We start from the raw sequence: 14,848 nt of genomic DNA on the forward strand, positions 1-14,848 counted from the left end.
GCTCTCGTCTGCACTTTTATTAGACAATAAAACTTCCTGAACGAGACGTAACCCAAAACAAGACGGGAAGATAACTCAACAACACGTCCCCGCCTTCATTCAGCTTTATTTAGTCGCACTTCATAAGGAGGCAACTGGAGTGCTAACAGAACAGATTGAATCACCTGCTCTCGAAGCTGCTGTTCTAACGTTAGTTCGTTACCTATAGACGTGATTTGCTGTTTTCCGGTCAACGGTCCGCCGCTTCTCTCATCACTGGCAACCATCTTTTATCAGGTAAGGCTGGTACCGAAACTTTGAGCTCTTTGGATTTGTTTTTAATGTAGTTTGGCGTGCCTGCTAACCACCACATAAACTGGTAAAAGACCTGTGATGGAGCTGAGAAGCAGGGCAACCTCAAATATAGTGACTACTACAGCGAGGTCGGTACCCTTTCAGAAAAGGGCAAAATAAGGGAGTTCAAAACAAACAAAAAAAATTATAATACTTTGATTTATAAATGTCAATAGTGAGTTATGACCGTAACCTTTTCAGAGCAATACGCCTCTCTTTGATCCAAGGGTCATTTCACAGAGAACTCTAAAAAAAACAAACCCACCCCGGTGGTTTTAAACTGCCCCAGATATCCATGCTGCTCTGAACACTTTTTTGTTATTCTTCCCCCTTTTTTTATTTCCAGGAAGAGCTACATTAGTCTATGCAAATGACTCAGAAGGGGCTGTAATAACCTTTTGTCCTGGCATACACTGAATGATTGGTCTGCATTCCATATATCTGTGCCAAATGCTACCATTACCTCTCTGTCTTGGCCTGCACTAAGATTTGCCACACCTTAGTCATTTATGGTTCAGGGAAGTAACAGAGTCTGCAGTGTTACCTTTTTTGGCACATGTAATTGTATATGACGTATCGCTTATAACTAGAAACCAGTGCAATCCTTCCTGTAACCAAGGCTGTTGTAAACACTGATTAAACCTCCTTTTAAAATCCTTATCAGATATAATAATGTCACACTGGACCTGTTTACAGTTTTACTCTCTATGCACGAGAGAGTGCCAAAGGGCAGAACCAAGCATCTGATAAACCTAAGAGTACTCTCAGTTATGGCAGAAAGTCACAGGGTGACGACTTGTCTCGCTCTTGTTTCATTCACCCGTGTGAATAGTGAGCTCGTATAAAAAGGAGTGACCCTGCCCTTTTTAATTAGGGATTTGTTGTACGAATGGAGATTGTCACATAGAGCCATTGAAGCTGTTACGTACTTAAAAATGTAGGTGAGCAAAAACTGGTCCTGTGAATTCCTGTGTCACCAACAGTAAAAGAGACAGAATACAGGCCTGCAAAAGAGGATGTGCTGGATCTTCCTCTTGTTATTATTTATGACTAACCTGGTCTGGGGGGGGGGGAAACAAGCTAAAAACCAATACCAAGGTCGTATATTTATCACACCGCCTTGCTTTATTGCGGCAGTCATTTTCAGAAGAGCGTGGTTTTCTGGTACAGGTGTGACTCGTGCCTGTTTTGTCGGCATTGCACCCAGTGGAGCAGTAAAGCACAGTCTTTTAAGTGGTGTGGCTGTTATGGAGTGATCAAATCAAATCAAATCACTTTTATTGTCACATCACATGTGCAGGTACATTGGTACAGTACATGTGAGTGAAATTCTTGTGTGCAAGCTTCACAAGCAACAGAGTTGTGCAAATACATAACGTAACAAGCAAATACAAGACTGGCTAAATCTGAAACTAATAAATATATGTACAATATATAATAGTATATGCATTTCTGGATGTGTATACTAAATGTTTTTCTACGTGTGTGTGTATACACATATTTTACAAATTAAATAGAGTAAACAATAAAATAAAATATACAGAGTTGAGACATCATATCTGTGACTGAAAGACTTTCTTGGAAGAAGTAAACATGGGGTTTGATCTTGTTTAATTGCACAAAAATTAATAGAATTAGAGTGCTCCAGTTGAAATTTTGTGGAACCAGTTCCTCCTCACTACAATAGAGACATGTTTAAACCAGATAAATTTAGCCTGGTTGTAAACATGGATCATTTTATTTATTTATATAGTTTTTTTTTGTTTTGTTTTTTAATCCCTTACACAGTTGTTTTTGTCAACTACCATCCATCTTTCCCTGCTTGTTCTCCCATCGTGCTCTTTTCTTCTTTAGATCCTTGTCTGCTCCCATTCTGTCAGTCTTCATGACTGATTGAATGCAGTGAAACCGGCATCAGTGGACGAGTGCACGCACAGGGGTCCATCGATTGGTCAAGGATGACCATGGGAGACATGAAGAATGATGCAGCTGCTGCCTCGCTGGCTCCGATGGCTCTCTACACCGTGATGTTTCCTGTTTTTAAGGAGGTAAAGAATAAAAAAAAAAAAAAAAAGTTTGTGACTTTAGAAGCAAATTTGAATGAGACTTTCGGTAAATAGTCAGTTCAAGCAGGGGTTGTATTTAACTGTGGAAAGGCTTTTGTGTGAAGTTGCAGAGTTGATGGTGTAGCCGAATAGAAATACGGAAACGGTAGTGTTAACAAGAACAAGTGGTGGAGAACGAGCGGTAATGAGAAGTGAGCAGACTGCTACTATTCATGTTGTTCAGCTGATGGTAAATCTGAGTGACTGTCAGTATCTCTGAAGGTTTTTTTTTTTTATCCATGTGAAGCATCTCTGTGTATCACACCTGCACGATAACAGGTTACACTTTTCCATAGTCTTTTTTTCTTTTCTTTTGTTATCATTAAAGACCCAGAAAAGGAGTTGAAAACAGTTTTTAAAATGGGGAATTTATCCGTTTCCCAACAGCCATTTTGTCTTGATATTCACTCACCAGATAATTCATCAGATACACTTTGACACAAAGAATTAAGGCAGTTCTGAAGACATAGATTCAACAAGATCATGGAAACATCCATAAGGGGAATCTGCCATTCCAGCACCTCCCGAAGGTGTTCTATTTGATTAACTTCTATTTCTTGTGGAGGCCATTCAAGTACAGAGAACTTATGGTCATGTTCAAGTAACATGGTGTGCTATCCTGGTGGAAGTAGCTATCAGAAGATGGGTACACTGTGGTTACAAAGAGATGGACCTGGGCACCAACAATACTCAGGTAGGCTGTAGGCTGTGGGGTTTAAACAATGTTAGTTGGGACATGAAGACAATCTTTTTTGGTTGTATACTGCAGAACTGGTCTAAAAATGATACATGTCTGTTAAGAGCTTTAATTGTTGCAAGTAAGAAAGGGTCCTTGCAAGATCTGATCTGATACCGACCTTGTCATTATGGTGGGAAATTACGCTAGAGATTTATAGGATGAAGGAGGTAACAGCTTATGTCAGTGACAGAGTGTGTTGGTTCCGTTCGTGTTGGGATAAGTGGGTCCTATATGCCAATACTCATAAGCCGGATCTTCTTCTCAAAGCTTGAAACCACCAACCTAGCTAATTGGTCACTCCCGACTGTTTTTTTTTTTTTTTTTTGTTTGTTGTTGTTGTTGTTGTTTTTTTAAATTTTTCTCTTTTTCTTTTTCTTTCATTTTGTTTTTTCCTTGTAAATTGTGTTAATTAATGCCTGTAATCACCTTCGTGAAGTAATAGTTTAGAAATAAAGAATTAAAAAAGACAAAAAAACAATGTTAGTTGGTACTAAGGGTGCTAATATCCACCAGCCTGAACTGTTGATACAGGGGAGGGTGGATCCATGCTTTCATGTTGTTCTGACCCTACCATCCAAATGTGGTAGCAGAAATTGAGACTCATCAAAGCAGGCAACATTTTTTCCCCAATCTGATGTTGACCAGTTTTGTGTGAACTGGAGCCTCAGTTTCCTGTTCTTAGCTGACAGGAGTAGTACCCAGTGTGGTCTTCTGCTGTGTAGCACATCTGCTTCAAGGTTTGTTGTTTTGCTCTTCTGCATACCTTTTAATAAGTGGTTATGAGTTATTGTTGAGTTCCCTTTAGCTCAAAGCAATCTGGTCAGTGTCCTCTGACACAAACAAGGCAGTTTTTATCCAGAAACTGCCACTCACTGGATATGTCTTATTTCTTTCTTTTTTGGGGTGGGAGCTGGGGAGGGGGAGGGGGGGACAATTTTCTGTAAACCTTAGAGATGGTTGTTTGGGAAAATGTCAGTAGATCAGCAGTTTCTGAAATACTTAGACCGCCTTTTCTGGGAACAATTATCATGCTATAGTCAAAGTCAGGGGCAGGGATAGCTCAGTAGGTAGAGTGGTGGCCCCATGATCGGAAGGTCGGGGGTTCGACTCCACTGAACGGCTACCCTGAGGTACCCCTGAGCAAGGTACCGTCCCTACACACTGCTCCCCGGGCGCTGCATTGGTGGCTGCCCACTGCTTCACTGGGTGAATGGGTTAAATGCAGAGGAACTATTTCCCTATGGGGACTAACACGCACACTTTACTTTACACTTTACTCCTAAATTACCTTTCTTTCCTCATTCTGATGCTCAGTTTGAACTTCAGCAGGTCATCTTGGCCAAGTCTTCATGTCTCAATGCAATGAGTTGCTGTTATGTGATTGGCTGATTAGACACTTGCATTATCGAGCAGTTTAATGAGAGTATCTAATAAAGTGGCTGGTAAGCGTTTAAGGTAGTTTAATGAAGGTTCTGTTTTGTTTAAGGCAAGATCAGTAACACCTGTATTTACCTGCACCTTTAAGCTAGCTCAAAATTAATGCTGTCCATCCCACGGACTTATCTCAAATCTCGTGGTGATAGATCCTTCTCTGTGGCAGGTCCCAGACTTTGGAATAGTCTCCCCCTAAATATTAGATCTGCACAAACACAATTTAAATCATTACTAAAGACACATTTTTATGCCCTGGCTTTTAACACACTATGACCCAAGCATTTTTGTCTTATTTGAAATAGTTTTAGTTATTGTTTTAATTCTTTTATTGTCCTATTATTGTTTTATAATGTTATTATTGTATTACATTGTTGCTTTTTAATGCCATTTTTATATTGTTAAGCACTTTGTGCAGCATCGGCTGTTTGAAATGTGCTATATAAATAAACTTGACCTTGACCTTAAGCCCAAAAAGGCTGCTTTTGTTTGCAAAAAATAATCAAACATATTAAAAAAAATCTTTCAGCTCTTTACATTATTTTTCAGTCGTTGAACTGCAAAAAAAGCAGTCAAAAGCCCCAATATCAGCTAATAGCCATGTTTCACTGATATATTGGTGCGCTGCTGTTTTTTTATTTGCCCATTATCATGTCTTTCATTTATGTCTTTTGTTATTTAGCATTTGCTTGTGGATTTCTGAGTATTAAGGGGAGGAATTTGTGGTAAATAAAGAGGAATTAAAACAATGTACATGTAAACATAACAAAAATTTAAAACCCATTTTGTTTTTTGTTTTTTTTTGTTTTTTAAAAAATTTTTTTTAAGCAAATTACTGGGTAACACAAACCTACTCGGCAGTTATCCCCTGGCTTAAATTGGTTTCTGCAATTTGCTAATTTCAGCTTTTGTCACTCCTGATTGCTCTCATTGTTTTTCTGCTGTGCTTTCAAGGTGTTATTGTTTACAGTATGAAATTATCTTATTGAAAAACTATCGATTTCACGGTGCGCAAACCAACAAGCAGCGATCTGGAGCTGAAGAAGCAAAGACCTGCCTAATGCCAAAATATCAGCTCAGAGAAACTGAATGTACTTCGATTCTTTCGAGGTTAACAATAGAATCCAATTCAGTCCACACGGATTTTCACATCTCAGCATCACGGTGTCCTCTTTTAACATGGTGGGATCCTTAGCTTTAATGTGCTTTTTACAGAATTACATTTCAGCACAGACGAAAGGCCGTGGTAAGAGCTAAGCTGTGTGAGTGTTAGTTTTTACTGCTGGCTTATTCTTGTGTGTTTGTGTATTACAACTTGCAGTTGGAGAAGATCAATTTATCAGCAGCGCAGACCTTGAGAACAGCTTTTATAAAGGTAAAGTTTTCTCTTAAAGTTTGTTTGCTTTCATTTCATGGACAAAACTGCCATCCTTCTTGTATCTGCCTGTACCCTTCACTTTGTAAATCCTCTTTACAGCAGCTTAGTGATTTATAACTTTGATTATAGTTTTATTTTCGCAAAACACCAAGGGTGACTGTGAGTCCTCAGCAGCTGCATGTTTGTGTGTCTCAAGGCAGAGAAGGAGACCCCGGGCCTTACCCAGGACGTTGTTGTCAAAATATTGGAAAAGAAGAAGTTAAAAATTAACTATAACGAGGCTCTGCTTCGCATGGCTGGAGATGATATGCAGGGTAGGTTTCGTTTCTTTTATTTGTTTTATTTGTTTTTTTTGTACTCTGCTGTAGACCAGAATGTGCACTTAAAGATGAAAGCTGTGGGAATACCAACTTGGTTTTTCTTTGGTTTCTGTGATGGCCCAGTCCTGTGCTGCTGCAGCACAGATATCCACTGGGGGGAGCTGTTTCCACACAAATCAACCCCTCTGTCTGCTTTCAGTTGTTCCCTTGTTTCTGTCTGTAATTGAATTCCTTGTGCCGAGTGTACAGTGATTGATGGTAGTAATGAATTCACACACACGCACACACACGTGCACACACACGTGCACACACACACGCACACACACACACACACACACACAGTGGATGAATTTTAAATGTACCTCCTGCATGGCACATCCCAAGTTCTACCTTAATCCGGCTTTTCACTTAACAAACTCAACACGTTACTGTGTGTGTGTGTGTGTGTGTGTGTGTGTGTGTGTGTGCGTGTGCGCGCGTGTGCGCGTGCACACGCATGTACACATACTCCTGATGCTGTGTTCATTTGTCACACTTGCACTGTAGACATAGGTTTTTAACATGTCACCAATATTAATTTCATGAGTTCTGCCGACTGCTGACGTGCCCATTGCTGCGAGGAGTTTGAGCTCTGTCTTTTGTTCTCTTCCTCTCGGTGTTTTTCAGAGTTGATGATTGACAGGAAAGAGCCAGAGTTCCAGGAGCTGAACGAGAGGGCCCGAGCTCTGAAACACATCCTAAGCACCCTGCCTGATGAGATCAATGACCGAATGGGCTTGCTACATACCATCAAGTAAGACAGCTGTGTGTGTGAATGTGCACGTGTGTTGCAGTGTGACGTAAACCAGGTTCACTATTACGTGCAAAATTTCGATCAGATTAAGTGATTAAAGTAGCAGAAAGCAAGCCCTTTTGACTTACAACACCTCGATGGTTGATTAAAAGTGAAAGAGTTGGCTTTTAGTAACTGTTCTCCAATTAATATTTCATTATATGCACTAAGACGCTGCCTGGCATTACATAGCTCTCATTTCTTTGATTCCAACTGGCCAACCGGAGCATGTCTTTGTTTCTAAGCCGTAAGATTCCTTTCAAAGGTTGAGCAGTGTGCACAGCAGTGATGGCGAAACTATTAACGTCCCTGTCCGCCGCGCTGCACGCACGCTATAGAGAGAAAGTGAGAGATGTTTCATCTTCTTGGCCCACTTTGCCATTATTTTGATGGAATTCAATACTCTTAGTGAGTCAGTGCTTAAGTTACTTACCCAGCGGAGGGCTTAGAAATAAAATCAATTCAAAGGGAATGCTAAGAAATTAAAGTTATGAAACGGCAGATTTCAAGTGCATGCGAGGGGAGAGGGAGAGAGAGAGAGACAGAGAAAGAGAGTTGAAGGTGAGAGCGTGTTTGTGAGAACAGGGGGAAGAAAGGGGAGACAACGAGCTGGATCAAAGGACTCTAGTTTCAGGGTATCAGTGCCTGATAAAAACAGACAGATTTGAAGATTTCTCTCTCTATATTTTTTTTTTTTTCTTTCTAACATGCACTCACTTGTGCGTGTCATCCGCAGAGATGTTGCCAGTGCCATCAAGGAGCTGCTAAACACTGTTAATACTGTCTTAAGGAAATACCAACATCAGAACAGACGGGTAAGTGGATACATTAGTAAGTTTAAGAAAAAAAAAAGTGCCTGTGCGCACAAACACAGTTGCTGTGAAATAAGTGGAGCTGAAAGGCTGTCTGTATTTATTGGTTAGGTAGTGGAACAGCAGAAGAAAGAGTTTGTGAAATACTCCAAGAGCTTCAGTGACACTCTCAAAACCTACTTCAAAGATGGAAAGTAAGACACTGTTTCTAGTGTATTTTTTTACCACTTTTCTTTTTTTCTCCATCACATCTTCAACCTTTTCTCATTCGTGTCCGCACACATAGCCACCAACGCATTCACTAGTCGTACACACCCACCCACGCCTGCACGCCTTGCCTGTTTGCATAGACGCTCACGCGCACACCCACTGTCACCCATGTAAATGGTGGTTGTTTGATCACAGGCCCACTACTATCAAATCCACCAATGCTGAATAATTCCCTTGACCCACTTCCTGTGGATCCATCCTGGCTTGTGTTCTCTGAAGCCTGACATTCTCTATTCCAGCCAGATCAAAGTGTTCCCCGGATCAATCCTAATATTGTTGCCACGCTTTTCGGGGTTTTTTTTTCTCCCCGTGTGAGTGACACGTGTGTCCTTGTCTTTCTGTTCCGGTTGTTTCCAGAGCAGTAAATGTGTTTGTCAGCGCCAACCAGCTCACCCACCAAATCAACATGATAATGCGGGCCTTCAAGACTGGCGGCCCAGCGGCGGCGGCCCGAGAAGACGCGAAGAACAGACGCGCGCAGACACAGGAGAAGCGTTTTCATTAGAGGACAGGCGAAACAAGGCTTTTTAATTTGTAAAGGTGTTTTATTATTTTTTTTGGGGGGGGCTGTATAATTTATAATTCTGTGGCTCTGAGGGGAGATCAGGTAGTTTCGAGTTTCAAAGCACGTCAGGCTGACAGTAATTGCTGGGGATTTTTTTTTTTACTCTCTTTAATGTTGTTCTTTTATCAGATTCTTAAGTCAATATTTTCTACGCTCCCCTCTGCATTTTCCACTCTGTTCAGATCATGTCAGTGTTTCCCTTGTCCTTAAAAGTTTGGCAATTGCATATAAGTCCTTAAAAGTTATCATTTTGGCAATTATTAATATCCAGCCAATACGGTTTGTAGTCATTTGTAATTTGATTGATTTGCCAAAGACCAAGATGCCATCTTTAAATGTTTTGTTTTTTGTTTTTTGTTATTTTGTTCTGACCAAAAGCCCACTGATTCGAACCCTTTTTCTTTAGCTCCCCATAGGTATTATCTATATGTGCCATGTATATACACATGTATACTTAACTGGACTTCTCTCGCTGTCTTGTATTTTAATGTTTCCAGCTAGAGCGTTACTACTCCAAAGCTGCAGATTTCAATTCATTTCAAATGAGTGACGACTTAACCTTCACATGTTTACGCAGATGTCTCTGATTATGAACATATTGTCTCTTTGTCACCTTCTGTTCAACTCCTACTCTGTAGTTTTCATGACGTTTTCAAGGCCAGTGAAAATAAAATGAAGGGACCTGAACTTCTTTGAGAACTCTTAAAGAAGTCATGACGAGTTAAACCACTTTTCTTCTTCTTCTTCCTCTTGCAAATTAAAGAGTTCTGACGTGTGAGAAAGATTTTTCCAAAAGTGGGTCTCTCTTCAGATTTGTATTGTTGTATGAGAGTGCTTCATTTTCGCTCAGTTGCCCTTGCGTTCTCTTTTCTTCGACTGCGCCTCTTTCCTCCCAGAACTAAGAGCCATACCAATTTTTTTTTTTCTTTCTCCTTCCCATTCCAGCAACTTCATTCTTCTCCCTGTATAATAGTGGATTTTCCATGGTGGATTTGTGGAGGGCTATTTTGGGCTCTCTGCTGGCTCCTACATGCACCACTGTAATCCAATTGTGATAGTGTTAATTTTTAAAGCTTTATTATTGAAATTGCTGAGACCTAATTTTCCGATCCTGTCACTGTTGACGGCCGCCATAATCAGCTAATTCGAGTTATTGAAGACCATTAAGTCACACACGGAGATTGGCCATGGTCACTGGAGCAGCAGGAAGGAAGGGCAGTGATTACATCTTTGTTGGATTTACTGTTTGATGCTTTCCACCATACGAGCTATCGATTTGTTTGAGTTAAACTAATCCCTGAGATACTTTGTTTTCTGTGTGTGTGTGTGTGTGTGTGTGCGCGCGTCTGTGTGTGCATAGCAACAATTGACCTGCAGGATGCCCTCTCACAGGCATTTGAATGATGCTGTAAAGCTGTTTTGTGTGTATTTTATCTTTGTTCAGGTTCACGTCAGTATTTTTCTGTTATTATCAGTCGCTGTGGAATCTTTGTGTGAATCGTGTTGTTGTATGTGGCATTGTTGCACCTCACTCTCACACACATGTTCGCTCCTGTGCCTAATCTGAGAATAGAAAGGATACACGCGCATGCATACTGACAATAGGCCTGGACTCACAAACTCTCACAACTCTTTTTGACTACTCGGTTGCCAGGAAACTTAGCCAGAGTCTTTAAGAGTGAAGGATAATAAAAGATTTGTTGTGTGTGTGTGGCCTCTGCCACTGTCTGGGCTACTGGGGGGCAGTTCGTTAACTCTCTGTGGGTGTGTGTGCCTGCAGTCAGGGCTGTTGGCGTTGATTGCTTCTTACACGTTGCCAGCTTAGAATAACCTCTGGACACAAACTTCAGCCACAAATCGGCCGAGTCTCCTGTAGACGAGAGGCAGCCATTGCTAAGACGGAATAGCCAGAAGGTGAGGATTTGTTTGAAATGTCACACATTTGAAAGTGGTGTTTCCAACACCTCAGAGCTGGACTCTTGGGACAACATACTGCAGACACCCATGACAGAATGAGAGGTGAAATTGAATGGTAAGTTTGAATTTGTTATTAAGTGTAATGTTGTGTTTGGTTTCACTGTTTGAACTTTGTGATTGAAAAGAAAACATGCTTGACTTGAGGTATGTGTATACTGGAAGGCCAGGTCTGCCATTACACAGTTAGGAGCTGAGATGCTTTGTTGACGGACAAGTTAACTGCATGTTCTTTTAAAAACTCAGAAGTACTACAGTGACAGTTTTGAGAGGACTAACTGGAGCAAAAGTGACCATCCAGGAAGAGGAGAGGCAACCCTGATAAGTGTGTTTGCTAAAAGATTGCAAAAGGAGTCTTTCCCAGAGGTGGATGCATTCATAAGAAATGCCTCTTACCTTTCAAGCAGCAGCGATTTGGACGGCACATCAAGCTTTCTGTGTTCATTTTTCTTTATAGAGTTGCGTCTGTGCAGTCGCATGCAGACTGAAGCCAGCGGCGTGCCACAAAACAAGTCAGGATGTGGTTGATTAGAAGTTATCACGCTCACAAACAAGATGTGAAGAAATTGTCCCATGAGTATCGGTGTTCTTTTAAATATGACAGTAGTATAAAGTCATCTTGCGGTCTACTGCGAACCTGTTGTCTGGTTTAACTATCATGTCAAGATCACACTGCAGTTCATCACTGTTATAAAAAAAAAAAAGATAATAGCTGCAGCAAAGCATTGATTTATTTATTTATTTTCCCTTTGCTTTCATTACACAGCCTGTCATCTAAATCTCTGTTCAGTTTGATGCCACATCCAGTGAATTTGTCTCATAAACGTTTATGCCATGCTAAAAATGAAACAGTGTTTGCCGCCCCGCTGCCCCTTGGAGTGTTTTGTAGGAGAGTTGGAGTTAAAAAGAAACTTTCTCCCTTTGACTTCAAATGGGCTTTTAATTTCAGCACAGAGCAATTTCAGAAATCATTCCCTTTTATTCACACTTTTATTCTCTCCATCTATCTGACTGTATTTTATTTCACACTAACGGATATGACAGACTCGACATGCTTTGGCAACCCGCTGCCTTTCTGAGAAATTTTCTTTTGGGGGGGGCTTGTTTGACTGCTTCCTAAAGTCTTGTAGTTCGGAAAATAGCGGAAACCTTTGCACGCTATCCAACAGTGAAAAGAGGCAACAATAAGCTGCTGCTGTGACCTTGCTGTATGATCACGGTGGCATGACGACCCATGTGAAATAGATATGGCAGGTTATTGAGGGATTATTCTGAGTGCATCTTGTTTTGTCATGTAACACATAGACGTTGGGAAATCTATTTTATTCAGTGATGTGTGTGTGTGTGTGTGTGTGTGTGTGTGTGTATTCCCTATTCCACACCAACCTGCATACAGACACGCATTTTACCTCCTTGACCTCACCTGGTTTATTGCTGATTGATTGACAGGTCTGAGCTGTAACCATGGGAACGAGAATGGAGGTGGCACAGCTTGAAAGCAGAATGAACGCTGAGGATTATAGAAAGTTACAGAACCTTTTCCTTGTGAGTCTTTGATTTCAAGTCAGTCTATTGACAGCCTTGTATTACAGCACCTTTATTTCACATTTAAAGAACAGGGTTAAATTATTTATCTCCAATTTTGACAATATAGAACCATACTTTTAGATCTGATTAGAAGTGCTATACAAACAAGGGAATCTTCAGGGATTTACTAAGAAATCATAGGGTTTGGGTATGTTCTACTTACTTTTAGTTTACTGGAGTATATACAGCTTGTTTTAAGTTAATTTGTTCAAGTACTGCCCTAATTTTTGGGTTCTTCTCATAACTGATGTATAAAAGATGGAGGAAGCCACCTAGAAGTAAGTCGCTTATTTGTGATGCCCTGAACTGCACCAATTTCCTGTCACAGTGTAGCCACAGTCTTAAACACACCTTGATTTATTGTGTGTTCCATTCTAAATGGGGTACATATGTTACAAAATGAACACCTTGCTACAACAGCTACGACTTGAAGCTAATCTTAGCTATTAGCCTTACACCATACTACAATAGCTCAAACTTGAAACTAGTCTTAGCTGTCAGTCTTATACTTTGCTTCAATAACTGAGACTTGAAACTAACCTTAGGTATTAGTCTTATACCTTACTATAATAGCTAAGAGATGCACTAGTTTTAGCTAACAGTTTCAAAGAGATTGGAGACATTGTTTACTGAGGTTAAAGTGCTCATGGACTTCTTTAAAGTGGGGATACTTTGAGGCAAAAAAGGGAGGCTTTAAATAGCCTGAAGCTATTTCCATCTTTTACACAGTCCACACTCATGATTGACCAACTTTGCTGATGCTGGGAGTGCCCTAGTTGGCTGTATTCAGCTGTGTGCCAAGATTGTGCAATATCTCACAATCCTGTTGCTGTTGAATGCAGGACTTCTCAGGTGCATCCCGCTCCTTGTCCCGAATTCAGTTCATCGATCTTGCTTGGTCATCAGTTGGCCACGGGTCCGAGGAGGAATATGGCTTCTTGTTTGACAGCGTGGTTCTCAGTCAGCAGCGCAGTGGCCTCCTCCTGGACAGCGACACCTCAAAGGAGAAAGAGTGCATTGACTGGGGAGGCCTGTGCTCATTTCTGCTGATGGAGCTTTCCAATAAATTAAAGAACAGCAAAACTGTTAGTGCGCCTTGCTGGAAGCCACCACGCACCCTCACCTGTCCACATCGAGACCCTGTTCAAAAGGTAAAAGGTCCTTTAACCTAGTAGAGACTTACACGAAGAAAAGTTTGTTATGAGAGTCATAGCATGTTGCCTTTTTTCCCTTCCCCCCCCCCCAAACCAATGACCCTCTGCATGTTATCTGAAAACATTTTGACATTGGCAGTCTAGAGAATCCAAAACTCTGCTGACTGGATGGAATTGCACATTATTAAACATTGTGGAAGGAAACGTTCAAAAAGTATTAGGGTCTTGCTCATCAAAATGGCTGACTCCTTTGGAGATAAATGGCTCTGGACTCCTTTAACATCTATCAATTAATATGTAAATGAAGCAGCCGGTGTGAAGTCCCCACTGCTTTGGATAAAGTGACGGCTCATCACTTTAATCTTTCAATCCCGAGGATGTCGAAATGTCAGACTGTTGTGTCAGTTGTTTTCCAAGTGCCTGGAAGGTTTGACAGCCTTAAAGAGGCAGAGTATTGTTGCTTAGATAGCTTTCATTTCTGACCATTACTCCACTAGTTAAGTATCAAATAGAGAATATGGAAACAATGTACTGTATCTATAACCCTGGCAAATTTGTAGCAAGGCAGGAAGTGGTTACTAATGGTGACAAATCCACCAACAGCTTGCAGCTTTTGCATTTTTTTTGTACACATTTCACTCAGGGCTTGGTGAAGACCAAAACTGAGCTAAAAGGAGTGAATTCTGGACTTGTATTCATTAAATGGTAACACCAAATATTAATATTTGCTTTATGTCTGCTACAATTGTAGACCAAACTGTTGGGCAGTGCAACTTAAGAAAACACAAGCAAATAGAAAAATGCTGCAAAAGAATATTAAATGTTAAATAAAATACAGCAGAAGCTCTCTGTCTGTCTGTCTATCTGTGAGCTTCTGCTATCTGTATATATATATAATGGAAGTGATTTTGAGGAGACGATAATGTGATGGAAGAGCTGCAGTAAACATGTAATATTATTTTCATGTTACATTACATTACATTGCAGTATTACATGGATCATACAGTTAGAACACGCATTATCTTGCATCTTTTTCTTCCTCAAAGTCACTTCTAGAGCTGCTCTGTCATGTAATTGTCTCCCAAAATCACTTCTGGTGTTTGATATTTCACATAACTCTGATGAGCCAGAGCAACACAACAGCTTTAATAGCAAAGATACCTGCCTATAGCATGGTTCTAAGACTATAAGTACCCCTTGGTGCCAGTATTGGGAGGTTTTAGTAATACAAGCACATCCCCGAGACCTTGTGGACAGTCTGTCCCTCATTTGACCACTCAGTGCTGCTAACCAGCAGCACCCCACAGAACATGCTATTTCTGAAATGCTTGTCCTCGTCAGAGTTTCC

General features: G+C 40.7%; 2 protein-coding genes across 2 annotated transcripts in view; both read left to right on the forward strand.

The window, feature by feature from the left end:
- Positions 1 to 9,515, forward strand: pdcd10a (programmed cell death 10a). The gene is made up of 8 exons (XM_040008980.1): positions 1 to 276; positions 2,188 to 2,381; positions 5,930 to 5,983; positions 6,183 to 6,300; positions 6,973 to 7,099; positions 7,875 to 7,953; positions 8,062 to 8,144; positions 8,578 to 9,515. Exons 2-8 carry the CDS (start codon positions 2,292 to 2,294, stop codon positions 8,723 to 8,725), a joined length of 699 nt encoding a protein of 232 aa, XP_039864914.1. The 5' UTR covers positions 1 to 276; positions 2,188 to 2,291; the 3' UTR covers positions 8,726 to 9,515.
- Positions 9,516 to 9,688: 173 nt separating this feature from the next.
- Positions 9,689 to 14,848, forward strand: part of LOC120719625 (WD repeat-containing protein 49-like) — a 38,617-nt gene continuing 33,457 nt past the window's right edge. Inside the window, exon 1 of the mRNA XM_040008975.1 lies at positions 9,689 to 13,497. Coding sequence (XP_039864909.1) covers positions 13,183 to 13,497 — 315 coding nt within the window. The 5' untranslated portion in view covers positions 9,689 to 13,182. The remainder of the gene's footprint in view (positions 13,498 to 14,848) is intronic.

This window comes from Simochromis diagramma, unplaced genomic scaffold, assembly GCF_900408965.1.
Source record: "Simochromis diagramma unplaced genomic scaffold, fSimDia1.1 OVJJ01000344.1, whole genome shotgun sequence".
NCBI classification, from domain to species: domain Eukaryota; kingdom Metazoa; phylum Chordata; class Actinopteri; order Cichliformes; family Cichlidae; genus Simochromis; species Simochromis diagramma.